Raw genomic sequence first — 27,612 nt, forward strand, 5'->3', positions numbered from 1 at the left:
CAAGGATGAGCCTGGTGGAGAGAGAGATGTAGTGAAAGTAGTGGTAGAGCATGCCAATTTTTTCATGTGTTTTTTGATATTTACTTGTATATGATGACAAAATTTTAGCTGATCAGCAATTAGGACCCCTAGTAAATTTAGCACTGGATACTATTTTTAGAGGTTTATTGTTATGACTGGTTATGGAGAATGAATTTTTGTCTAGGGTGTTGGTTTTGGAATTGGTAAATAGCATGAGTTTAGTTTTAGTTGCGTTGAGTGCTAGATGGTTATCCAGCATCCATTTTTCAGTAGAAGAGAAGGCATCTTGGGTTAATTTGGCTAAAGTGGAGATAGAGGAGGCAGAGCAGATTATTGCTGAGTCGCCCACATATTGGACAACGTTGGCATTAGATATGGTTTGATAGAAGTTGTTTATAAATATATGGAATAAAAGGAGGCCTAAAAATGAATCCCATTTGGCCTCTCCTCCTGCATAGGTTCTCTTCCTCAGTGCCCTACTGTCCATTTAGGGTCTCCTACTTTTTAGGGGGCAAGAAAAAACTGATATCATGACATCGGCTGGCTCACTATATACCCAAGTGCAATGACATCAGTTAGGACTCCTGCCAGTCTAAGGAGGAGAGGAATTTTTCTCTGGTAGTTGGGCCGGCCAAGCATTTACATGGCAGGAATTTCCACATGTCATGACTGCAACAGTGAATATACTTGAACATCTACATTTATGGTAAATGTACCCAACTGTACTTTCTCCTTTCTCACCAAGCTCAGCAGAACAAAATTCTACAAGGCTACATTTCCATTTATTCAGGCAATATGGCAGCATATAGGAAAAGCATATTCTTAATAGCAACACCAAATACTACACAATGCTTCATTACAGTGCCATGGTTGCATGGAAACCAAATACGACAAGGACCAAACAATCAGCACTCCAAATAACAGAAAATAACATCAAACCACTCACATCAGAGGGCCTACAAGTTTAATAGCATACATTTGCTGGAGCATCCAAAGTAGGTCAATTTTAATGCTAAATGCATCTTCTCCAGGATGTGTCTCAGTCCTATCCACACTTCTGGGAGATGACTTCAAGAACAACAGATATCTGCTATTCACATTCCAGGGTATCCAGTTGCCTGACAAACAGGCTGTGCAGGTACTCTGTGATTCTGCATGAGTAACCTCTAAGGCCATTGGTGGAAAAGTGACATTAAAGAAATGATGTGGCCCATTTTGCAGTCCTTTTGCCTACCCACAAACAATAAATATTTAAGACATTTCTACTCAGTTAATTTATCAGTTAAAGCCACAGTTAAGCTTGGATGTGGAGGGTAAATGCCTCAAGTGCAAACTGTTAAGGAGCATTATCAGGGTTTACTATCAAATTGACGAGGGAAGTTTCTGCGACCACGGGTTGTTGAATGACATTTGGCTGACACATTGCAGATCTTTCCCTTGTGCGAGTTCTGTTTAAGTGAATGTTGAGTACATTCGCAAAGATGAGGTCGGTAATTGGCCTAGAGATCACGGTACAGTGGGGATCGGGATTGTACCCTTTTCCTCACTGTAGTGCTATCTCAGAGTTGGAATATATATTTTGCCGGCGATGTGGTGGCCGCAAAAGGGCTTGCCCCCCTGCAAAATCCTCAAGTTATGTATGGTGCAGTGTAGGATTGAATGTTAGTCATGTCAAATGAGGTCAAATTCACATATTGATATGCAGATTCGACATTTCGGATATCAGTATACTCCATTTTCAGATTTACAAGTTGGTATTAGCGCATTTCAGCTAAATGCTTTTCATTCTTATGATAGTAAATCCATTATCAGCACTGTTTAAAAGATGCAGATTGGTTCCTATAAGTCAGTGATGCAGTTTCATGATTGGTGTTGATTGTGAGGAGAGTGCCATTAATTGTTTAAGAAGTTGTAATTAACATTAAAAGATGGCCTGCAGTGGGTCTGTGAGTATGTGGATGTGTGTGTGTGTGTGTGTGTGTGTGTGTGTGTGTGTGTGTGTGTGTGTGTGTGTGTGTGTGTGTGTGTGTGTGTGTGTGTGTGTGTGTGTGTGTGTGTGTGTATGTAGTGTGTGTGTGTGTGGTGTGGGTGTGTGCGTGTGTGTTTGTGATATGTGTGGGTATGTGCATTTGTCTAGTATATGTGTGTGGTGTGTGAGTATGTGTGTGTTTCTGTGTGCCCTTACTGACTGACTGAGAGGTGTGCCAAATGTTTCATTGCCCAGGGCACCAAATGCCCTGCTACAGCTCAGTTTCCAAGGGAAGAGCACTGAAACACTGATGCAAACCTGACCCAATGGCCTGCTCTGAACCTTCCTCCTGCTTCTGCGTACAATAAAGTTTATTCTCAAAACCAGGGATTCAAAGGTCATGCTGATTCTGGTTGCTCCTTGCTGACCCAGGTAAGTTACGTTTTCTATACTTTAGCAGTTTTGACTAATTATTCTGTTTTGACTGCATGATTACAAATTTTTGTTGCTACTGCCAGATGTCTTTTTTCTCTCAAGCTGACAGTTGTACTACTCCAGCTCCACTAGTAGCTAGAATGGATGACTTTTCAGCTGCAGTGTTGCCCATCATCTCTTCTTCCCAATGTCCTTTTGAAAAGAAATTCTACAGAGATGTCTGCCAAGGGATACATAACTTCTCAGCAAAGTTTTTACCATACTTTACCCCTCTTAAACTTTTTCTCTGTATTGTGTTTACGTCCTTCATGTCTGTTGACCTTCTACCATATTCTTTCCTCATCATCAGAGTTAGAGCTGTCATGGTGCTAATCCAGGTAGCCCTGAGCGGGTATTTCCTTTAGCTGGCCTAACCTCTGCCCTGTTATCTGATCTGAGGGCCTGGTACGCATTCTCTTGTTAGAATGCATGTTCCCACTCATGCCCCATGACAATGGCTCCATAGACATGGCTTGGCACACATCCTCGACCAGCAGGGCTTCATGCAGCACATCATTCTCTCTTAAGGGGTTGGTGCTGTGGCAGGCCCCCTCCATGCAGATGACATCAACTGCTCACTTTCTCTCTCTCTCTCTCTAGCACCCAGCTCCTCCAGTGCCCAAATTACAAAGTGATCTTGAGTCATCTGAGTCATGGGACAAACTTAATCCGTCTGCACCATAGAGCTAGGTTTCCTCTGTATGTTTTGATACAGGTCAGTGACAACTACTCCTTCATGAAAGTGCACCTAACTTTTATTCCTAACTTACATTTGGGTCAAAACTTAAAGCCCTTAGCTATGCTTACATTTTGTAATACCTTTCTTTGTGGTACTTTCCTTCTTCAGCCTTCCCTTAAGGAACCAGTGTCTCCTTGGATATGTACATATTATGCAGATGAACTATGTTCTCCTTTGATATGATCCCAGTGCTTCTCCAGAATTAAATGTATCTTGGAAAGCTCCGTTTCTAGTGGCAGTTACCTCTGCTAGATGAATTTCTGCATTACAAGTCCTGATTGTTCCCCCACCATAGTTTGTATTTCATGAAAAAAAAACAACCATTCCTTATGCATAAGGCTGCTGTTTATTTTGTTCATTTTGATGCTATCAGTCAGTTCATTTGCCAGTTTTCTTTTCACAATATTCTACCAAAGAAGAAAATCAATTGTTTATTTAAACTAGTTAGTTCATTTGCCAGTTTGCTTTTCACAGTTTTCAAAATACTTAACCAAGGGAGAAAAACTTTTTTAATGCATAGATGTACAAAGGCACCTTACTCAGAAAGGGTAAAACCCCATATAAAAAGACTGTTATGTTGGGAGACTGTGGTGGGGAGTCTTATCTCTTCCTGCAGCTGGAGTTCTGCATGTCAGACACAATTAATGGCTAATGAGTGTAACACTGGATCTGTGAATGGTATCTATTTTTAGCTGAAGGAAGCATCCATTAGTGTATCTTCTGTTTAGTCACTAACTTTAAAATAGTCTAAATTTCGTTTACGTTTACAATGCTGATGTCATAACCCTATCACAAATAACAAAAAGGATGATACCACTAAAATCTCTGAAAGGGGGAAGCATCCCAAAGCATCCTAGCAGTGAGAATCAGGCTATGTTCATAGCCAGCAGCATTCAGGCTTCCCTAAACGCGACAGAAAAATCTGGACACTTACTACAAAATACGAAAACATAATTTTACCAGATTCCTAACCTCTATACCTTGATGAAGTTGTTAATTTCTGCATGTGCTTTCTAATCAGGTTTGAATGGTTAAGAACATATTCTCAGCTCTGAGTTGTATAAGATTTCGGATGTACATAAAATACAGGCACCATATCTGGAGAAATATGACAAAAGCAGGATACCACAGGTCCTGCAAGTGCACCGAAGAGTAAGAGACATATCCACAGCTACTATTTGGATTGCACAAAGTAACCGCACCTCCTCTCTAAGCTAAATTTCTCTCTCTCTCTCTCTCTGTACGTATATATATATATATATATATATATATATATATATATATATATATATATATATATGAAATGTGAACAACCACGGCTTTTAAGCCTGACGTCCCATGTTCCTACAGCCATCAGTGTTGAAACTTACTAATAGACATTCAATTATTACTCAAAAATATGCATGATAATTGGAGATATCAATGTGTCAATTGCAAATCTAGCCTTAACCACAACAAGAAGTCTAGCCACAGAAGGAAAATGAAGCAATAGAAATCCCTGCAGCTGTAGCTACTGAAAATAAAAGCTGCTGCCCGCATATTCCTTGTGCTGTTATACAGATAAAATGAAATTAAATAACAGCACAAAAGTATGTCCTTGTGAGCACATAGTCTTAACCCCCCCCCCCAAAAAATAATTATAATGATGTCTAAAACTTGAAGAAAACTTGACGAAAAACTTAGTAACCCTGCTGGCACTTCAGAAATGAGCAAATACCCTGGGGTAATGAGCTGGATGCATGCACACTCAACGAGTGGCTGAATCTGCATTTTAGTAATGCACCATGCAAGTAGCACATATACATGCCCTGCATGTGCACACCATTACCAGTAAGGTGTCTGCTAGTGAAGGGGCAGAGGGGGATAAAGTCTAGTCATACAATAAAAAAAAATGTTCTTGAAAAGTTATTGCATAATACAATAACTCATATGCTGGATGTGGGTAATGCAAGATTTGCCTATGACTGGCCATCCAAATGACTAGACAAAGCCAGCTATGAATAAATCTTACATCGCCCATGAGTTATTATTAAATTACAACACGTTCATTGTGGTTTGTGTTCCAATAGCAAATCGAGGTTTAACCAATCTATCAGTACTGACATCCCAATTCTGCAGCTCTGCTACTTCCATCTTTCTCATCTGACTTTATTTTAAGTCACTAAATCAGTTAACAATAATACATTTCTACTTGGCTCCCACCTAGATCACTTTTTGTATACTTATATTTAACATCTGTAGGTCTTTATGGTGTCATGACATTTCTTAGAGCAGGACTTCTTAACTTAGTGGCTTTCAGATTAATAACAGATAACACATGAAAGGGCAAGCTGTAAAAAAAAAAAACACAAAGATTGATAGACTAGGATGCACCACAGTGGAGATATTGACCACAGGTTTTCACTTTTACTCATATTTTTATAGCTACACTCATATTTCCACAAGTAAGGGTTCTGCATAATATTGAAGGACATGTGATATGTTATGGTAAGTGATAGAAAAATACATTGTCACTGTCCAGGTATAGCAGTTTAAAAATTTTAACACGTTCACTACAGACTGGAAAACATAATTTTAATAGACTAGGGCTTCTTTTCTGATGTGTACATATTTGTGGCAAGATAGATCAGAACCACAGAGACAAAGAGTATTATGGAAGTCTCAGAAAGATTTTTTTTTTATCTGCTGGTCTGCTAATTTTTTTTCTTGTGTGAGATATTTAATTAGAAATGATAATCTTAATTACTTTCTAGAATGTGTATTTTCAGTGTTTCAAAAAAATGATGCAGTTGTGCTACATATTTTCTGTTTTTAAAAGCATTGCAATTGTTTCAACAGTTTTGAATGCAGAACTGCATCTGGATGTATTGAAACAGAAAGGAGCGACTAAGCGCACCCTCTTCTTAGATCTTCATGAACCACATCGTGCCTTTACTCTACTAACAGGAAAAAGGAAGTTGCATGTCTGTAGAAATTTTACTGTGTACTTGCGTGTAAGTAGTGGTCTCTCCTTAAAGCATTATTGTTAACTCTCTATACAATTTTTATATATATGTGCGCATGTGCTTGTGTGTGCATGTGTGTGCATGTGTGTGCGTGTGTGTGTTTATCTCTGTGAAACAGCATTTTAAGACTTAGGTGCAATGCAATAAGAATGGCTCATTCTAGAATAACCTTCACAATGTTTAATGCTCTGAACAATGCAGTGAGTCCTCATTTTAGCTGGAGAGTTTCTACTCTTGGAAGTATGCACTGAAGCATTGCCTATCTCAGTGCACTAAACCTTCTTTGATTAGTGCATGGAGACTGCATTATTCTAGCCTTAGACAGGGACACTTAAGTCTGTTCTATTCTCCTCCCTACTTCTCATGTGGAATTAAATAATTTGTTCATCTGTTAAATTCTTATTTTGTTTCTTCCCACTTGCTAATATTTTTTTCCAAGTGTTTGCTTTCCTGACTATTTCCTTGGTAATCATTTGAAATGACAGAACATGCTAGAGTGAGTCCTGAAACACAGACAGACATACACATATTACGTCTGAGATGGCCATTTCTGTAAAATATGGCAGTCTTGGGGTTAGTATTTATAAGTTCAGGTAGTGTAGGGATACAAGGGGTTTGAACCCTTCTAAATTCACTCTTTTCCTGGGTGTTTTTTTTTTTTTTGGCTTGTTGGCACTCATCATTTCATTAGGGAGCCTAGTTCTTTACTTCATTATTATCTGAGTTTCATTTTTGTTGTTATTTTTCCTAATGTACTCTTTTTGTCTTTCAGTCTTTTTTTTGCTTTTTTTTTATTCTTCTTCTTCATGTCTTTCCTTCTTGCTTGTTTCCTTTCCTTATTTTGATCAGGTTAGTGCCACAAGTGCTATGGATTAGTTTTCAAGGGAGACCTCAGGTGATATTTACAGTTACTAGGCATATATTTGCCAGGACACCAAAACATTTCTCCTTATGTTTCAAATAAAGGTCATGGGATCTTTAATGTTCAGATTCATGATGATTTATAAAAATACAAACCTAAGTGCCAGATAGTACATTCAATGAACTAAAAAGAATTTTTTTGAGTCAACTCCCTTCCTGTTCCCCTCATGTAGTTAAGAAATCCCAACAGTCCCCATATATCTCTCTGTATATCTATGTCATATATATCTATATATCTGTATATCTTTGATATATATGGCTTTGTTTTTAGTTCCTGTTACTGATCCATTGCCTTATTAGGAAGGAGGGAAGTTTCTTTGCTTACCAGTGGGAGTGGGAAGCACTGAGCAGCCTTTTTGTCCGAATTGGTGAAGTTTCAGCCAGAAACTAGTAGTCCATTGGTCGTTTTGGGCCAATTCCTAGCTCCTTTCAGCCCCCTGCTATAAAACACGCTAAACACACGTTTTCCAGCTTGTACCAACTCAGCACAGATCCTCGTGGTGGCCTGCAGAGTGATCCAAGCAGCAGAGAGCTAAAAGAGTGACTTTCTACCAGATATAAGTATTTTTGTGGCTTTCCCACTGTTATTAAGCTAGCGACTGCATTTAGCCTGTTTTACTGCTACTTTAAGTGATTTCTGCATTTTACACTGTTTATTGCACTTTAAGTTACTAATTGTTGCAAATTGTTTCTGTAGGCTACACACTAAAGTGCTAGCCGATTTACAGCATTTATAGCATTTACTGTCTGTTTTTCCTTATCTCTGTAATAAAACAAAAAATCTCTTGTTTTCCGCCTTACTGAACTAGAGTAGTCCAGTTTCAGAGTTGCTGATCCCTGGGCTTTGTTTTTAGTTCCTGTTACTGATCCATTGCCTTATTAGGAAGGAGGGAAGTTTCTTTGCTTACCAGTGGGAGTGGGAAGCACTGAGCGGCCTTTTGTCCGATTTGGTGAAGTTTCAGCCAGAAACTAGTAGTCCATTGGTCGTTTTGGGCCAATTCCTAGCTCCTTCAGCCCCTGCTATAAAACACGCTAAACGCTGCGTTAGCACAATTTAGCGGAGTTGCCACTGTTGCACACAAGAGCAGCGGTTAAACAAGGTTAAACTATTCGGGCCATCTAAATTCCACTCTTCAAATTTTCCCTTAGAACTACCTTCCTCGAGCTGTACTGCTGATCTAACCAGCATATCCTATAACTGAAAAGTTCATCTCTACTTGATTCCCAAGTAGACTATTCTCTATCTGTAAAGCCTAGCACTTACTCCTACAGTACTTGCACCTTGATAAAGCACTCTTATTATAGATAGTACCCCACCAGCCTAAAACCCACTTCCCCCGGAGTCCTTTGAAAGTCTCTTTATCTACTACTTCTAGTATGTCGAGGGATCAGTTGCTAGTGTCCTCTCCAGCTCAACTGGTGAACCTGGGAATATTGAGGCAATGTTACAATTGCCTCATGTACACAGACAATCCTCTCCTTCTCCCACAAAACACAAATACATGCAAGAGATGCAACTATACGGCCAAACTGGAGGCTGAGCTGTCTCAACATAAGACTGGCAAGACCAGACAGGAAGAGAAGGTAACCACACACAATACATACCCAGTCACACATGGTACCATCACAACTTCAAATCATACACATACTCACACAAAGACATACTCGGAGGCTCTGATCAAAAATTTACCAAAACAGCAGAGGCCACCAAAGCAGACACCCAAACAACTACCACCTCATGACCCAACACATGCAACACATAGACCACACAGTCAGAGTGTCAAACAGTCACAGCCCTTAAGGCCAAACAAAATGCCAGACACACTTGTCATTGGTGATTCCATAGTCAGACACACTGACGTCCCGCTCACCAGACTGAGTAAGGAGAAGGTCACAGTAAGCTGCCTGTCGGGCGCTAGAATCCGCCACATAACGCAAGCACTCAGGTCTCTCAGCAGCAGGTACAAGTACGACTCAGTCATTGTCCACGCTGGTGTCAACGACCTGAGACATACCTCCCTGGACTGCATGAAAAGAGACATAGAGGAGCTCTCTGATTATGTAGCCCAGGCAGGTATGACCCTAACCCTGAGCAGTATCCTTCCTTCACCAAGAATGATGCCACAATACAGTGATAAGATGATCAGCTTTAACAATTGGCTTAATGTCTGGTGTCATTCAAAGGGGATCCAGTGTCTGTCTGCCTGGGATGACATGCTTGACAAGCCACGCTGCTTCGCAAGGGACGGCTTGCACCTGTCACCCCTGGGATTCCGGATATTGGCTAAGGCTCTTGCCACCCCATAGTGCCTTTTTAGGCAAGGCTCAAATTCTAAACCTACCACCCTAGAAAACAAAAATGGGAAGAAATTGAGGGTAATGCTGCTCAATGCCAGAAGTCTAAATCTCAAAATGCACGCACTCGAGGCCCTTCTCAGTATGGAGAACATCGATGTCTGTGCTGTAACTGAAACCTGGTTCAAGGCTCCTGAGAGCACCCGGCACTATTAGGTTTTACCTCATATCATGCGTTCGGCCCCAAAACCCGGACCACTCCACAAAAGGAGGGGTGTATCCATATTCATAAAGGATACTCACACCTCCAGGTTGGTGGCAACGCATGAAGCTTGAAACCATCCAGGTGCAACTAACAATAGGCAAAACTGCTCTACAAATTGTAGCATGCTACAGGCCACCCTCTCAAACTCAGGAACCCCACACAGCCTTCCTGAAGACACTGGAGGGTATAAATGTATCTCCAAACACCATCACATTGGGTGACTTCAACTACCCGAATATAGACTGGGAACATTACTCAAGCCCTAACTTTCTAGCCCAACGGTTCCTGGAGTTCATAAATTCAAATGCCATGGAACAGCTAGTCACTGTTCCCACGAGAGGAGAAAATATACTAGATCTCATTGTCACAAACATGGGGACAAAATGCTCCACACCGAAGTATATCCCTCATTGGTGAGATCTGATCATAAACTAATCTCACTGGAAATCCACATCCCGCCCCACCCCAAACAAAAAGACCATAGTGAAGAACTTCTCTAAAGCAAACTTCACACTACTCAAGACTGGTGTGGTATCCTTCAAGGCCCCTGAGTCAGAGGAAACCACAACCCAAGCTGCGGAAGCCCTTACAAATGCCTTCTATAAACACCTCCAGGACTGCATGGATCAGGCAATCCTAAATAAAACCAAGACTCTTTCCACAAAGGGCAAACGTCCAGTCTGGTGGACCCCAGCCATTAACAAACTTTACAATAAGAGGAGAAAGCTATTACATGATAGAACAAAATCCATAAAGGGAAGTCACCCTGATCATTATTAGTAAAAAATACGAGCACTCATAAAATCAACTAAGGCCAATTTTGAGAGAAAAATTGCCATGGATTCAAAGACAATCATAAGGCCTTTTTCAGCTATGTTAGGAACCTGGGTGGAAACTCACAGATATGCTCAGAATTAGTCCAAAATGATACAAAATCACTGAACCCACAGACATTGCCAACATACTGGCAGACAGGTTCAGTGCAAACTTCACCCCTCTCCCCTAAAGGAGAGATAACTATCCCAGCCGAGTGTAGCCTCCCGGACATCTCAAATGCGCAGGTGAAAGCTGCTCTCTCTAAAGCTAAAAACACAGCATCAATGGGACGGATGGTGTCCCCGGCTGTGTGCTACACGAGCTAAATGAGGAATTAAACCCACATAAGGCAGCTGTTTAATCTCAGCCTTACCACAGGATACGTGCCCAAGGAGTGGCGACGGCAACTGTGGTCCCACTCCACAAAGGTGGCGCCTCCACGGACCCTGGTAATTACCGCCCCATAAGCTTAACAAGTCTAGACTGCAAAGCTATGGAGAGGATCATAATGGAGCTCATAAACAAAATATAGGGACTTGCAGACATTGGACCCGACCCAGTTTGGCTTTGTCAAGGGAAGATCATGCCTTTTGAACTTGGTCGACTTCTTGAAATAGTCACCAAGGCCATTGATGAGGAAAGGCAGTCCATACAGCCTACCTTGACCTTGCAAAGGCTTTCGACACAATACCCCACTCGGGTATTGTAGAAAAACTTACCAGCTTAAATGTAAACCCATATGTCACAAGATGGGTTGCAAACTGGCTTAAGGACAGAACCCACAGGGTTAGAGTTGCTGGCGCTGTGTCAGACTCCAAGCCGGTCACAAGTGGTGTCCCACAGGGCTCGGTCCTTGGCCCCTATTGTTTGGCATCTACTTCTCAAGTACAGGCCAACATGGGAGGACTTTGGCTGACAAAGTTTGCAGATGACTGCAAACTGGGCGCCATAGTGGAAAGTGCATCGGACACGGATATCCTTCAGAAGGGACTCACGGAAACAGATAGCTGGTGCCAGAGCCATGGCCTGAAGTTAAACGCCAAAAATGTATAGTCATACCCTTGGGAAAAACAAGGTAACCCCAAGCTACCATATAGGTGGCAATCCACTAAGCACAGAAGAGGTTATCAGGGACCTGAGGACCCAGGTTGACAGTGGCCTTTCTTTTGACACTCACATTGCTAAAGTGGTTAGAAAGACCTTCTACATTGCCCACCTGATCATGAAGGGATTCACGTCCAGATCTAGTGAGGTCATTGTTCCCCTGTACTCTTCACTTATCAGACCAATGATCGAGTACAATGCCCCATTCGGGATGTATCTCACCCGACATCTGCAGCAATTGGAGAGACCCCAAAAGTTCCTCACCAAAAGGATAAAGGGACTCCAAAATCTGTCATATGCTGCCAGATTGAAGAAACTCCAGCTCTATTCAGTCGCATACCGTCTGCTCAGAGGTGACATGTGCCTGACATACAAGGCCATGTCCAACCCGGAATTAATGGACTTGCTCCACCTCAAAAATCCAAATCCACCAGAACCACTAGATCAAGCGACTTAAACCTTAGCGTGGATATAACTCGGGCGTGCTGGAGGGGTAGATTTATCACTCAGAGACTCCCTATGCTGTGGAATAAAATCCCGGTCCATGTGAGGCAGAGCACCTCGCTGACTCTGTTCAAGAGAAATCTAGACCTGTGGATGGGAGATCGTAGGTTTACCCCGGGAATCATCTCTGGGTCACTGCTGGACAGAGGCACAACAAACTAATGGGCACAGTATTTTTTCATATAAGGGGTGGCGTAAGCCACAATAATTTGGGCTAGGCTTATAAATGCCTTAGGGCAGATAGCCTAGTATAAACCTATGAACCTATGAACCTATGAACCTATAAAAAAAGCACCTAAACAGGCATGTCCAAGGGTCAGCTTCTGGTGATTTCTCCTGTCCACCTGGTGAATCTGGGCATACTGGGGCAATGCAGCAACTGCCTCATGTACACAGACAACCCTCTCCTCCTACCACCCAAACTACAACCTGTGAGACATGCACTTACGTAATCAAACTGGATGCAAAGCCCTCTCCAGTCAAGATTGTGCTAGACAGTCAAGATGAGAAGGTTAACACCTGCAGTACACCTCAAGCAAAACATAGCCCTTCAAAACCCACACAATCAACAGCCACAGTTAGCAACACTAAACCCACATATGCGGAGACCCTTAACATTAACTTGCCCAAGCAACAAGGACCTCCGAAGCTGAAATGCAAACAAACACTAGTCACAACCAAAGTGACACATAGTTCACAACACCAGTGTGCCACCCAACAGCAGCCCTTAAGGCAAGACAATGTACCCAACACTTTAGTCATAGGTGACTCTATAGTCAGGCACACTGATATCCCCCTCACCAGGCTGAACAAGGAGAAAATTACAGTCAGCTGCCTGTCGGGTGCCAGGATCCACCACATAACACATGCACTCAAGTCACTCCACAACAAGTACAAATACTAATCTGTCATTGTCCATGTTGGAGTGAATGACTTGAGACGTACCTCCCTGGACTACATGAAAAAAGACATGGAAGAGCTCTCGGATCATGTGGCCCAGGCAGGTATGACCTTAGCCCTGAATAGCATCCTGCTTTTGCCCAGAATAATACCACAGTATAAGGACAAAATGATTGACTTCAACAGTTGGCTAAGCTTCTGGTGTCATTCAAAGGGGATCCAGTATCTGTCTGCCTGGGAAGACATGATCAGCAAACGACGATACTTTGCCAGAGATGGTCTGCACCTGTCACCCCTGGGATTCAAGTTACTGGCTAAAGCTTTTGTCACCCGTATAGTGCCTTTTTTAGGCAAGGTTCAAAGGACAAAACCACCACTGTAACATATACAAGCATGCAAAATCTAAAGGTAATGCTACTCAGTGCTAGAAGTCTAAACCTCAAAATGCAATCTCTCGAGGAACTCCTAAAAATGGAGAACATCGATATCTGTGCAGTGACTGAGACCTGGTTCAAGGCTTCAGAGAGCACCCCTGCAATACCAGGCTACAACTCTTACCACACTTTTCGGCCACCAAACCAAGACCGAAACACTAAAGGTGGAGGAGTGTCCATATTCACCAAGGATATTCACACCTCCAGGGTAGTTGCCCAAGACAATGCATCTGAAATTCTCCAGGTGGAACTAACACTAGGTAAGACTGCAGTCTAAAGTGTAGCTTGTTACAGATCCTCCACCATGCCCCAAGATTCTCACTACACCTTTCTAAACATACTGGAAAATATTAAGATACATCCAAACACCCTAATACTGGGTGATTTCAACTACCCTGCCATTAACTGGGAAAACTGCTCAGGTACCAACACCTTTTCCCAATGGTTCTTGGAATTCATAAATTCCAACACCCTGGATCAACTAATCCATTGTCCCATCAAGGGCTCCAGTATCTTAGTCCTGGTCATTACCAACATGGGAGATACATGCTCCACACCAGTGCTCACCCCCTCATTGGTCAGGTCTGACCATAAGCAAATCACCCTTGACATCCACATACCACCCCACCCCCCAGTAAGGAAACCTCCGTAAAACACTTCTCCAAAGCCAACTTCATGCTACTCAAGTCAGGAAGTGACAAATTCATGACACCCATGTAGACAGGATCTGAAAGTTCGACTGCAGAATCCTACACTAAGGCACTGTATGAGCACATCCACTTGTGCATGAATCGTGCCATCCCAAATAGAACCAAGATGCTCTCCTCCAAAAAAAGGAAGCCAAACTGGTTGTCCCCTGCCATAAACAAACTATCCAACAGAAAGAAGAAACTGTTGCAGAAAAGAGGAAAATCCCAGGATGCAAAAAATCCCCTTACCAGCCTCAGTAAGAAGCTGAGATCCCTCATAAAATCCTCCAAAGATAGTTACAAAAATAAAATTGCCAAAGATTGGAAAGACAACCACAAGGCATTCTATAGTTATGTCAAGAATCTAAATGGCAATGCTCAGATCTGCTCTGAGCTACAACAGAATGGCATTAAATGTACTGATCCCAAGGATATTGCCAATATCCTGGCAGATCAATTTAGTGCCAACTTCACCCCCCTCTCACCCCCTAAAGGGCCCATCTCAATACCAAAAGATTGCCAAATTGCGGTAATCACAGCCGCACAGGTAGAAACTGCACTCTCCAAAGCTATGAATACAGCATCCATGGAACCAGATGACATCCCGGGCTGTGTACTACATGAACTACAAAATGAACTGGCACCTCACCTAAGTGTCATGTTTAATCATAGCCTCACCTCAGGCTTCGTGCCCACTGAGTGGAGCACAGCTACAGTTATCCCACTCCACAAGGGGGGATCCACCTTGGATCCCGGGAACTACCGTCCCATCAGTCTGATGAGCCTGATCTGCAAGGGCATGGAATGCATTATCATGGAACCTATAAACAAAGACATTGGCAACCTTCAAACACTGGACCCTACTCAGTTTGGGTTCCTGAAGGGCTGATCTTGTCTCCTGAACCTGAATGACTTTTTCAGATCAGTCTCCAGAGCTGTGGACGAGGGTTAGGCGGTCCACACAGCCTATCTGGACCTCCCCAAGGCCTTCAACACCATCCCCCACTCTGGAATCATAGATAAACTGACTAAGCTGGACATAAATCCCTACATCACTCAATGGGTTGCCAACTGGCTTACTGACAGGACCTAGACTGTAAAAGTAGCGGACTCTAAATCCAGCTCCACACAAGTGACAAGTGGAGTACCTCAGGGTTCATTCCTGGGACCGCTATGTTTGACATCTACTTCTCTGAAGTACAGGCCAACACTAAGGGACTCTGGCTAACAAAGTTCGCAGATGACTGCAAACTGGGAGCCATTACTGAATCCCCAAATGATGTAGATATTCTACAGAAGGGCTTTACAGAAACAGATGCTTGGTGCCAGAGCCATGGGCTCAAGCTTAATGCCAAGAAATGTATAGTTATCCACTTTGGGAAAAAACATGTATCCATGAATTACCACATAGGTGGCAGTACACTTAACACTGAAAATGTGATGAGAGACTTAGGGACACACATGGACAGTGGTCTCACCTTCGATAACCACATCGCCACAACAGTCAGGAAATCCTTCTATGTAGCACACCTCATCACTAAGGGCTTTTCATACAGAAAAAAGGAGGTCATTGTCCCATTGTACTCATCCCTCATTAGACCCATTATAGAGTACAACACCCCATTTGGTATGTACCTCACAAGATATCTGTAACAGCTGGAAAGGCCGCAGATATAACTCACTAAAAAAATCACAGGCCTAAAGCAGATGCCGTATTTTGACCGTCTAAAAAAACTCCAGCTATACTCTGTGGCATATCGTCTACTCAGAGGCAATCTCTGCTTAACATACAAGGCCATGTCAAACTCTGAGCTGTTGGACATGCTCCACTTAAAGAAATCCCAATCCCTCACAGCCACACACTCCAGGGATCCAAACCTTGTCATCACAATGAACAAAAGATGCTGGAGAGGTAGGTTCCTGACACAGAGATTCCCCGTACTCTGGAATAGACTGCCCATACATGTCAAGCAGAGTGCCTCCTTGGCCCTCTTCAAAAATAACCTTGACGATTGGATGGGAGATAGGAAATTCACCCCAGGGATCATGTCAGTCGCCCTGCTAGACAGGGGTCCAGGGAAGTAAATATTGTGGGAAGAAATATCCAGGGAATTGTTATAGCTAGGCTTGTATAGGCCCTAGGGCCAATAGCCTAGTACCAACCTATGAACCTATGAGCCTCACAAGACTTCTACAACAACTGGAAAGGCTGCAGAAATACCTTACAAAGAGGATTACTGGCCTCAAACAGATGCCATACGCAGACCAGCTCAAAAAACTCCAGCTTTACTCCATCGCATATCGCCTACTAAGAGGCGATCTCTTCCTAACATGCAAAACTATGTCAAACGCAGAGCTGTTGGACATGCTCCACTTAAAGAAATCCCAATCCCTCCAAGCTACACACTCTAGGGACCTAAACCTTGTTACCACAATAAACAGAACATGCTGGAGGGATATATTCCTGTCCCAGAGACTTCCCATACTCTGGAACAAACTACCTATCTACATCAAACAAAGCTCCTCATTAGCACTCATCAAGAAAAATCTTGATGATTGGATGGGAAATAGGAAATTCATCCCAGGGATCACCTCTGTGGCTCTGCTCCACAGAGGCACAGGAAAATAATTTTCTTGGGTGGCGAAAGCCAGGATACCTTTTTGGCTAGGCTTATATAGGCCCTAGGGCCAATAGCCTAGTGCCTAACTAAGAACCTATACATACGCACACACACACACACATATATATATATATATATATATATATATATATATTTTTTTTTTTTTTTTTTTTTAAGTTATTTATTTATTTTATTTTTATTTTTATTTATTTTACATTTGTTGACTGGGATAGTCTGACTGGATACATGTCAATTTTCAGTGGAGGCCAGGGGAGAAAAGCTCCAAGGTAATAATACACATTGAACATTTAGTAAATGCTAATTTCAAGCAGATTACAGTCATAAGCAATACCAGCACATATAGTACTAACTTATTATAAAACACTTTACAAAACATAACATTATTTTCAAAGTTATATATACATAACATTACATTCAGGTTTAAGGTCAGCTGGACTAAGACAGAATATATGTGTGTGAATGAAAGGGAGTATAGAGGAATGGTGAGGATGCAGGGAGTAGAGTTGGTGAAGGTGGATGAGTTTACATACTTGGGAGCAACAGTTCAGAGTAATGGTGAGTGTGGAAGAGAGGTGAAGAAGAGAGTACAGGCGGGGTGGAGTGAGTGGAGAAGAGTGTCAGGAGTGCTTTGTGACAGACGAGTACCAGTAAGAGTGAAAGGGAAGGTCTACAAGAGGGTCATGAGGCCAGCTATGTTATATCGGTTGGAGACAGTGGCACTGACAAAAAGGCAGGAGTCAGAGCTTGACGTGGCAGAGTTGAAGATGTTAAGATTTGCACTGGGTGTGACGAGGCTGGACAGGATTGTGAATAAGTATATTAGAGAGTCAGCCCAGGTTGGAAGGTTTGGAGACAAAGCCAGAGAGACAAGATTACGTTGGTTTGGAGATGTGCTGAGAAGGGATGCAGAGTATATTGGGAAAAAGATGCTAAGGATGAAGCTGCCAGGTAACAGGAAAAGAGGAAGGCCTAAGATAAGGTTTATGGATGTGGTGAGAGAGGACATGCAGGTGGTTGGTGTGACAGAGCAAGATGCAGAGGACAGGAAGAAATGGAAACAGTTGATCTGCTGTGGTGACCCCTAACGGGAGCAGCCAAAAGAAAAAGAAGAAGATTACATTCAGGTTTAAGACATATTGAGCAGCAGTTGTACAATTGACCCTTCCTGAAATGAAATGGTGTGGTAGAAAAAAGTTAGTAGTTAAAGGTAAGGCACCTAAGTAATAGAGAGGACACTGGTCGGGTTAGTGCAAGGACATAACCAATGAGTTTTGAAGTATTTCTTGAGTTTGTTTTTGAATCAAGTTAGTGAGGGTTCTAGGGTCAAGTCAGCTGGGAGTCTGTTCCATGTTTTCCCAACAGAGTTGGCAAACAGAGAGTCCCCAGCTGAGTAGTTGGATTTGTATGTTTGAACTAGGAGTCTAGTGGATGATCACAGTGGCCAGGTGCTGGTGTGGGGGCTGATAATATTTTTTAGTGCAGGTGTATTTTCTGGTTGGTAAAGGACTTTTTATGTGCCACTATTAGCTGGTTGAACTGCAGTAGGCTAGGCAGATCAAGCCATCCTAGGCGATTCAGGTTGTGACAGTGGTGTGTCTGGTAGGCTGTGCCAGTAACAAATCTGGCAATGTGGTTATAGCAGGATGATAGTTTATTAAGATCTGTTTTGTTTAAGTTGGAGAATAGAGGTGAGGCATAGAGAAGAGGTGATAGTAGAGGGGAACGAGCAATTGCAGTTCTAGCAAGTGGGGTAAGGAAAGGTTTGATTCTGTAAAGAGAGCCAAGTTTTTTATTAATGGTTTTGATAGTTTGATTGATATGCACATCAAACTTTAGGTTGTTATCAACTATGACACCCAGTAGTTTAGTTTGGGCTTCTAGGGAGATGATAGTGCCATTGTTAGCAGTAATGTTGAAGGGTGGCAGGGGGGATCTGCATGTGGGGGAGAAGAGGAGCAGCTTAGTTTTGTTGGGGTTTAGGATTAGATGTTGATTGAAGAACCATTTTCCACTGTATTGAAGGTATTTTGAGTTAAAGTGAATAAGTAGCTGGTGAGGTGTCAGAACAAATCAAGGTGGAGTCATCCGCATATTGAATACAGGTAACATCTGGGATGACTGAATGAAGGTCATTCATAAAGATGAAGAAAAGAAGGAGTCCTAGTATTGAGCCCTGGAGGACTGTGATGGGTAGGCGAGATGATAGCTTGCCCTGCCATAGGACTGCCTGTTGCCTGCCCTGCAGGTAGGATTGAAACCATTGGAGTGCATGGTTGTTTAAGGAGAAGGTCTTCAAGGTATTTATAAGCATTTTGTGGTCAACCAAGTCAAAAGCCTTGGATAGATCTAGAAAGAGTGCAGAGGATAGTTTGTTATCATTGCTATATTGTTATTAAATATATACCTCAACAGTGCGATTGAACAATGGTGAGGAAAGAGCAGATCTGATTTTGTTGAACCAGGCCTTTCAGTAAAACCACTTTGATTATTTGAAACATGAGAAGCTGACACTTGTAAAGTTGTCATATTCTTTAATATTTATCTGTGTTACTGACAGTTCAGACAGATGAGACCTCATTTTAAAGAGGCCATCTAAAGGATGGATTTTCGTTTTTCATTTAGATAGTAGCAGAGCATATTCTTAGTTCTCTTATCTTTTTATTGTTCCCAGGATATGGGATATTCTGCCACCATAATAATTCCGGCTTTTTGGACCTCTCATCACTTAGCACAACAATTCTGATATCTTCTTTGAGAGGTTGAATAATTGGAAATTCAGACTATGTTTTATAATCATGATATTCTAGTAGTTTCTAAAATCTTGGTAAAATTGCATCAGAATGCTCGTCTTACTCTGACAATTATGTCTATTACAAAAAGGGAATCCATACGGAATATACTGAGGATATTATAATAGTATGTTTGTTTAAAAGACCAATGCCATGACAGTCCCTCTGATTACCACTGTCACATAATTGTTTCTGTGGAAACTCTCAGTGAAAGGATTACTAAAATCCAAGTGGCCTGTTCCTAATCTTTCTTCTCTAAAATTGGCTGTTTCTGCATAAAATGATTTAATAAATATTAAACACTTCTGCTTGAGGATGTTAGTACAAATTGATATAGACCACATACAGTGCCTCAGCTAGGAAATAAAATAGTTCTGGACATGAAAACACTATAATGAAGCCACTTATCCCTAGTAAAAGTGCCTTAAACATACACTATTGGACTGCGTGCTCATAAAATATCCACATAGAAGAAGCACTCATTTTTTGTGTTAGATATCTCTACTGAGGAGTCATACCTCTCAGTTGTCCAGATTTTTGCAGAATGCTGAGAGTTTTGTCTCATATTTTTGTCAGTTCCTCATAACATTTGGGGCTTTCTGGGAAATCATTCAGGATTGATGTCACTAAATACTGACAACAATTTGAAGTTTAGATACCATATCCTTTGGAAAATGGAGGTTAATACAAAACCAGTTATTTTACCAACTTTCAAAGAGTGTAAGAGGAAAAATTAAAATCTGTCCCAGATTATTGGCATTTGTCCCCCAGTTATTTTCACCTTTCTCCAGATTTCCTGCCCTAAGAGGTTGAAAGGTATGCTAAGGGCTCCTTTTCTTACTGTTCATTGATCACATAAAAGGTGTACATTGTCTTGAGGGCCATTTTAAGCCTAGACAATTTCCCTTTTGTTGCTTGAATTAACCTGTCCCACTTGATGTTAGATTGGTCTTACCCATTCCATGGTCAGTAATTACTTATTACCCCAGAGAGAATTATACCATAGGTAATGTAAGGGGACCCACACATGAAGTAAATCATTCAGGTTCTGCCTCTACCCATTAGAGTAGCCTGGGGTAACGTTTCCATTTTCATCCATAGATCCAAGTTGCACTTGAATATGTAACCAAAAACTGGAACAGCTGCAGTGGTTGAACTCGTTTATTCACAATACAAAGGTACAAAAGATAAAAACGTTGCAAATAAAAACTTCAAGAGATGTACTTCATGTGCTAAGCATTTTCTTCCCATAAAATCTGAGACTTCTTCAGAACAAACTGAACTACAAACCCAGCCACTTAAATACATATTCCCTCCACCCTTAATTACATTCCATTATCCATCATTTAATTAACTTTTTATTAAAAAATAAAATAAAATAAATAAATCATTTAATTAATGTTTTAAAGGGATACAGACTCTCGTACATACTTCAAAAACTTAAAAACACAATATAAATTAAAAAACAATGAAACATGAATGTATGAATAAATCAAGCATAACAATGCTATAATGTCTATATGTTTTTATGTTTTAATGTGTTGCTTGGTCTTTCTATTATTTATCCCATTATATTCTTTATTTTTAACACACTGGAAATGCTTACATTTTCATTAATACCTGAATAGTATGTAGCATCCAACTGCAACTGCCATTAAAACTCACATAAATCCAGGAATAAATCCAGCAGTCTTCCTTGTGTGTCTTTAACTAGTTGTTGTAAAACTAAAAACTTAAATTCATGACTAGGGAATTCCTTCTGATGCCTGCTAAGTGCATTAGTCATTTTACATTTTTCGTATCTGTTAAATGTTCATACATCCTATCCATTAAGTGTCTACTGGTTTTCCTTATATAAAATGTAGTACAGCCCTGGCATTTCGTCATATAGACCCCATTGGTACTATTACAATTGAAATGTCCCTTAAAAATATTATTTTCCCATTTAAAAAGGAAACATTTCTCCTGTCTCCAAAATATAAGGACAGTATGGGCACATACCACATTTACAGTTGCCTAAATTTCTGTTTCCATGTCCTTATTGTGAAAACCTTCCAGTATGTTTTTTTAAAGATCTGTCCTTCCTACACACTGCTACAGGTTCTTTCCCTACCCTGTTGCCCACCAGTTGATCAAACTGTAATATTTCCCAGTTGTTCCTTATAATTTCAGCCATATAAAATGAATCTAAATTATAAGTTGCGATGAAACTAACTCCTTCCCTCATCCTGCTTTCTCTTTTCCACATGGTTGTACCTCCATTTTTATTTCCTCCTAATAATGGTCGATACACACCCTGTCGTTTTTTCACAACCTCATCTTTGATTTTAATTAAAAGTGTTTCAGGATAACCTCTCTTTACAAACATCCCCATAATGTATTCTATTTCCATCACAAAATCACTATCTCTGGTGACCATTCTGTCTGTCCATTCTATTTGTCCCTTAACAATGGACTTTTTCTGATGGTATGGGTGCCAGCTTCCAAATTCCAAATAGGAATTCGAAAATGTAGGTTTCCTATAGACCATAGAATACAATCTTGTTCCATCACTTATTCTCAGATCCACATCCAAATATGATATATTATTTTTACTGTAAGTGTGTGTAAACTTCAAAAAGTCCCCAGTCAAGTTTATATAATCTAAACAACTTTTCACCTGGGCCTCTGTCCCTTTCCACAATAAAAAGACCTCATCCAAAAACTTGGTGTAATACTCAATACATTGCCAGCATTCACTTACCATCACTATCTCTTGCTCCCAGTATGACATAACATAATTTGCAAAAATGGAGGCACTTGAATATGGACAGGGCTGAGCTTTGTTTTGCATAGATGGGGAGTCTGTTCCTCTACAAGATGTACCAGTCCCTCCAAACTATTCTGTTGTTGTTGCAAAACAGGTTTAGATCTCTTGACCAAGTATTTCTGATGCCATTTGACTTGTTTATGTGCAGTAGGTCCATCAGTACTGGGTCGAAGGATGCCTTGCATGCCAGATACAGGCCACCACTTAGCACTCTGTAGGATGACAAATATAGTGACAAGGCTGTGAGTTTGTCCATGTAGGACATATTGTTTAGGCCTTCTATCCTTTTAGCCTGTACTAGCTAAGTTTGCTATATTTGTTCTGTTAGTGTTTAGAAGAGAGCATAGGGTTTCCTTAATACGTAAGGCTGCCTGTTGGTCTAGCAACTTGCAGAAAAGAGGCAAAATCTGCTGCTGTTCATTGGCAGATCATAGTTAAACTATACATTCTGTGTGGGCATAGGCTGTATTTTAAGTAATGTAAAATGTCATCTCTGGGGAACTGTTCAGTATCATACTTTACTTCTGACTATTCCTAGAACTCAGACTAGCTTCCTTGACTGCACTTCTATTAGAGCTTCTTGGGTCTGGAATGATCTTTACAAGTGTGTCAGAAAGCAGTTGATATCATCTCATGCAATAATAATGTACACCTGCACCTTAACTGGGGTGAGATAAGTACTTTTGCTTTAATACTTAATGAATCAGTATTTCAATACATGCATATTCGGTATATCTCTGTTTACATAACTGGTTCTTTCATAAGCAAATTCCAGATCCTAATTTAGTTGTTTTTATATTTACTGAAATGCTATTTGTATGTTTTAGATATTAATCTGTGTGTATGCTTATCTGTACTACTTAGTTATTACTGCTTGTATTATCCTGTCGTTATGGCCCAGCTTATAGCTGATAATGATCGTTTGGATCAGATTGCTTTTCAGAGCACCCATTGCATCATGGGCCCTTCAACACCATGGTTACTGACTCATCTTGTGGTACACAGCAGTGTCATCATTGCTCAGATTACCCCCACTCCCAGTGTGCCCCAAGCCTGCAGCCATGCCTCCCTGCAGTTATGCTATTAGAAGGTAAGCATTTTCTATTCAGTCAGAAAGAATGCGATACCTAAGAATAGCTAGGGTTGATGTTATAGTACTATAAAGAATCCCAACATCCAGTGTGCTACAGATAGCAATTGTTTCTGGAGCATTCTCTCCCCACTCTAATTTTGTCCATAAATACACTGTATTTACTCTTACCCCTGTGGACTAAGATGTGACTGCAAAGCACCTGAGAAGAGCCAGTATGCTTACATAGTTAACAAATAAGCAAATTAAATCAAGTCCAGCTCAGTTTCACTTACACTAGAGAAAAGTACAAAACCAGAATCTCTGCATATAATCACAGAAACTATTCTTCCACCAGGTTATTGCTACTGTTATGTACTAACCATGTTTACTGGTATAACAGGCTTTCCTTTCCAGAGACAACTTATGCCTAATGCATTGACTAATTTAACTTCATATTAGTAAGCAATCCATATAATCGGGCAATGCAATCCATACGATCGGGCGATTTGCATAGACATGACAAGGGAAGTCATACAGTATGTAACTGTCACAAGTTACACAGCTCATTCTTTAAACAAGTGAAATCGTGCCAAAGGGTTGGGCTAATTTAATGACAAATGCAACAGATGGTACCAGCCATCGTATAAACCATGTGTCAACATTCATTAATTTGGTCTGCTACAATAACAGTATGTAAGTAGAGGACCTCTTAATGCCTGAAACTCTTCACAACCTCTGAAAGGAGGTGTACTGCGCTCTTATGCTCTGTATGGCATCTTCTTATGCATACTCTTTAGTGTAGTAAACTACTCTCGAATAATGGCAAGGCAGTGTTTACTTTTGCTTATGACTTGTGCTCAGAAGTAAGCTATGGATGATTGTGTGTGTGTGTGTGTGTGTGTGTGTGTGTGTGTGTGTGTGTGTGTGTGTGTGTGTGTGTGTGTGTGTGTGTGTGTGTGTGAATAACCAATGTTTTCAATAAATCAGCAAATTAAATAAACTGCAGAAAGAAGATTAGCACTTAGAGGGATCGTAGCCTGCTGGTGTGTAATGGCAGAAAGCTGTGGTAAAAGGCACTGTAAAAACAATTAAGAGACATTAACAAGAGTAAGTATAGAAGTGGAAACATTTAGCCATGACATGTTTTTTTTTCTAATCAACAAATGCATCTTTAATAGTTTTCCAATCCTAATTATTTTACAGTACTATCATGCAAAGACGACAGCTTTCGATGGGAGAACTAATGGACAATAAATCACTTTGCTGTCATTATGTGATTATATCTTTTTAGGATGAAACCGAGTTCCGTGATAAACTGACTCCAGTCAACATTAGTTTAAATTACAGCCTCAGTGATTCGGCTCCTTTGAATGATCTGGCCCTGAGACCAGTGCTGAACTATTATGGTGAAACGTTCAAGCAGAATCAGGTGAGGCACAGCGATGGTGTGTGTAACACAATGGCCTTATTTTAAAGCGTTCTGCTCTGAGTTGTATGTTTCTTTTTATCTCTGCACTGACAGATGTAATCAGTAGTTCTTTGTGCAGGTACACTGACAACCGACCCACTCCGCTATATGAATGTAATCTGTTTGTGATCAATGTCAGTTAAAATGAGAATCTTCCACTCATTAATTAATATGGCATGTCTCAGCATTTTACTCTCATGCACTACAAAGGATGGGGGAAGGGCCTCCTGGGTACTATAAAACTCAAAGCAGATGACTTTGCCAGGCATAAGCATTATGCAGACATCTATATGAAGCATCTAAGTGTCATGAAGGGGAAACTCCACTTCAGCACAAGCTGGAGAGTTCTGCTATGCAAACTCTAAAGAAGGCATAAATATTGCCAAGAGTAGAAATAATACAGAGAACTACCAAGCATGAATGTTTGTTTAAATGTAAAGATATGAGTATCCAGATATGTAACATTGAGATATGCCATAAGGTAGTCCCAAATCAGTCTGATATCTCAGTAATATAAATAGGGTTTTTTAGAAAATAAATAACTTTTGGCCCACCTGCATGCAGTTTCAGGCTATCACTGTTTATTGTTTAAACGCTTCTCCTGCTTTTACACTAACACATTCTTGATCCTTTTCCATAACAACACTTTATTATGGCTTTCTCATATGTGCTTCATGCATTCCAACTACAAACTTGCTGTTATCACCTATCATTTCCACTGAAATGTTTTTCCAGGTGTCCCTCTTTCTTGCACAGAAGCCATTGCTCACATTCATTGTGTTAAGTTACATTGTTAATTTTTTAATAGGTTCATATGTTCATAGGTTCATACTAGGCTATCTGCCCTAGGGCATTTATAAGCCTAGCCAGAGTATGTTTGGCTTTCGCCACCCATTTTAAATTAATTTTGCTATGCCCTTTTTCGAGGTTAGTATACTGTGCCTCTGTCTAACAGTGACACAGAAGTGATACCCGGGGTAAACCTATGATCTCCCATCCACTCATCAAGATTCCTCTTGAAGAGAGTCAATGAGGAACTCTGCCTAACCTGGACTGGGATTTTATTCCAGAGTGAATGGAGCCTCTGGGTTATGAATCTGTCCCTCCAGCATGTCCTATTTATTTCAGTGCTGAGGTTCAAGTCTCTCGAGCGCGTAGCTCGATGGGATTTGGATTTTCTGAGGTGCAGCATGTCCATTAATTCCGGGTTGGACATGGCTTTATACGTCAGGCACAGATCGCCTCTGAGCAGGCAGTATGCCACTGAGTAGAGTGACTTTGTTTACTATTTAGTTACCATATTATTCAGTCTACCACATTCTAAGTGCTCTTCTGTGTTATATAGTCTCGACTCAGTAATTTGCAGATTTTAGCAGTTCAGCAGTATATACTGCCTACTTCACCCTATTACGTTTTGTTCTCAGTTATATTCATATTTGTTTTGCAGTCTGTCATTGCAATAACAAACTGTTTCACTTTTGTTTCATATAGTGCATTCATATTACGTATTAAAAGTCATAAATGCATTGCAAACTTTGGCATTGTTATATCTCAGATGATTATGATTAAAGTACCAGAGTGTTTGAGAAACGGATGTCAAGAAGTCCAACTCGAGACCAGAGTGACATGGAGCTTGAGGGCTGAATCTTGGCATCTGTTTTGAAGGCACAGAATTACATGTTTATAATCAGAAAAAAACAGTCATGATTCTTTGTAACTTATGGAGCTTTAACTGCCTGATGCACTACCAGTTACAGAAAGATAAAAGTATACAAGTGTGAAGTGTTTCATAGCTTTGAAAGCTGTAACATTGTTATCAACGCTATGCAGAAAGTGGCCAGAAATGAGTCGTACCTCTGATCAGCCAAGAGCTCTGAAAACTGTTCACACTTTTTTGCTGCTTCAGCTTCCATGACAGAGGTCACACTTTTAAATTTAGCTATCACGTGCCATTTTTGAAAGTCATCAAAATACAGAAGAACATTTTCCAAATGCATGTAAGTATTAACAATGCATAGTTTGCATGAAAAGTTTAAAAAACTTAAAAGGATTATTTTGTCCCTTTTCCAATTAACAGGCTGGTGCTCAGCAAAAACCATTGAACTGATGCTATGTTGTAAGTCATGTTTTTTTCACTAGTATTGATCATGTGTTGATTTGATACATGTGATTAATCATACTTAACCCCCACACTAGCTAGTCCCTACTCAAAGTTGTGAATTAATGGGCTATAATGGGCTGTTAGGCTTTAGTCAACCATTCTGCAAGCTAAAGCAACTTCTCTGATGTTAAATTTTCAGAAAATATGATGCTTACATATTCAGTTAAACACTCCCAAATGTTATTACAATGGAAAACTAGAAAACAGTTGTAGCACCAGCACATGAATAATGGCACCCCCCAAAAAAACATTATTACCTTGGAAGACCATCTTCTCTTTATTCCCTATGCAATGGACATTGCCATTCACAGACATGCCCAGCCAAAATAACCAACTGCAAGGTCACCATGATTTAGGGGAAATATCTCCCACATTGTCACGGTCTCTTGCACAAAAGGTTATTTTTGTAAAGCTAATATTTTAGGTTTGCTCTGAATTGTTAGTCATTCAATACTCCATGACCTAATAGATTTCTAATTGTGCACTTGAATGTTGTAAATATTTTAATCATTATCAGTTTATGTCTTCTTTGTTC

The 27,612-nt window shown here is 40.7% G+C and overlaps 1 protein-coding gene across 1 annotated transcript in view; it reads left to right on the forward strand.

The window, feature by feature from the left end:
* The window catches only part of ITGA8 (integrin subunit alpha 8), a 1,841,490-nt gene that overhangs the window by 1,213,603 nt on the left and 600,275 nt on the right, over positions 1–27,612 (forward strand). The window contains exons 17-18 of the mRNA XM_044067504.1: positions 6,042–6,196; positions 24,740–24,877. Of these exons, the coding sequence (XP_043923439.1) occupies positions 6,042–6,196; positions 24,740–24,877 (293 nt within the window). The remainder of the gene's footprint in view (positions 1–6,041; positions 6,197–24,739; positions 24,878–27,612) is intronic.

The sequence above is a fragment of the Protopterus annectens genome, chromosome 3.part1, assembly GCF_019279795.1.
Source record: "Protopterus annectens isolate FY-2018-M chromosome 3.part1, PAN1.0, whole genome shotgun sequence".
In the NCBI taxonomy this organism is placed as follows: Eukaryota; Metazoa; Chordata; order Ceratodontiformes; family Protopteridae; genus Protopterus; species Protopterus annectens.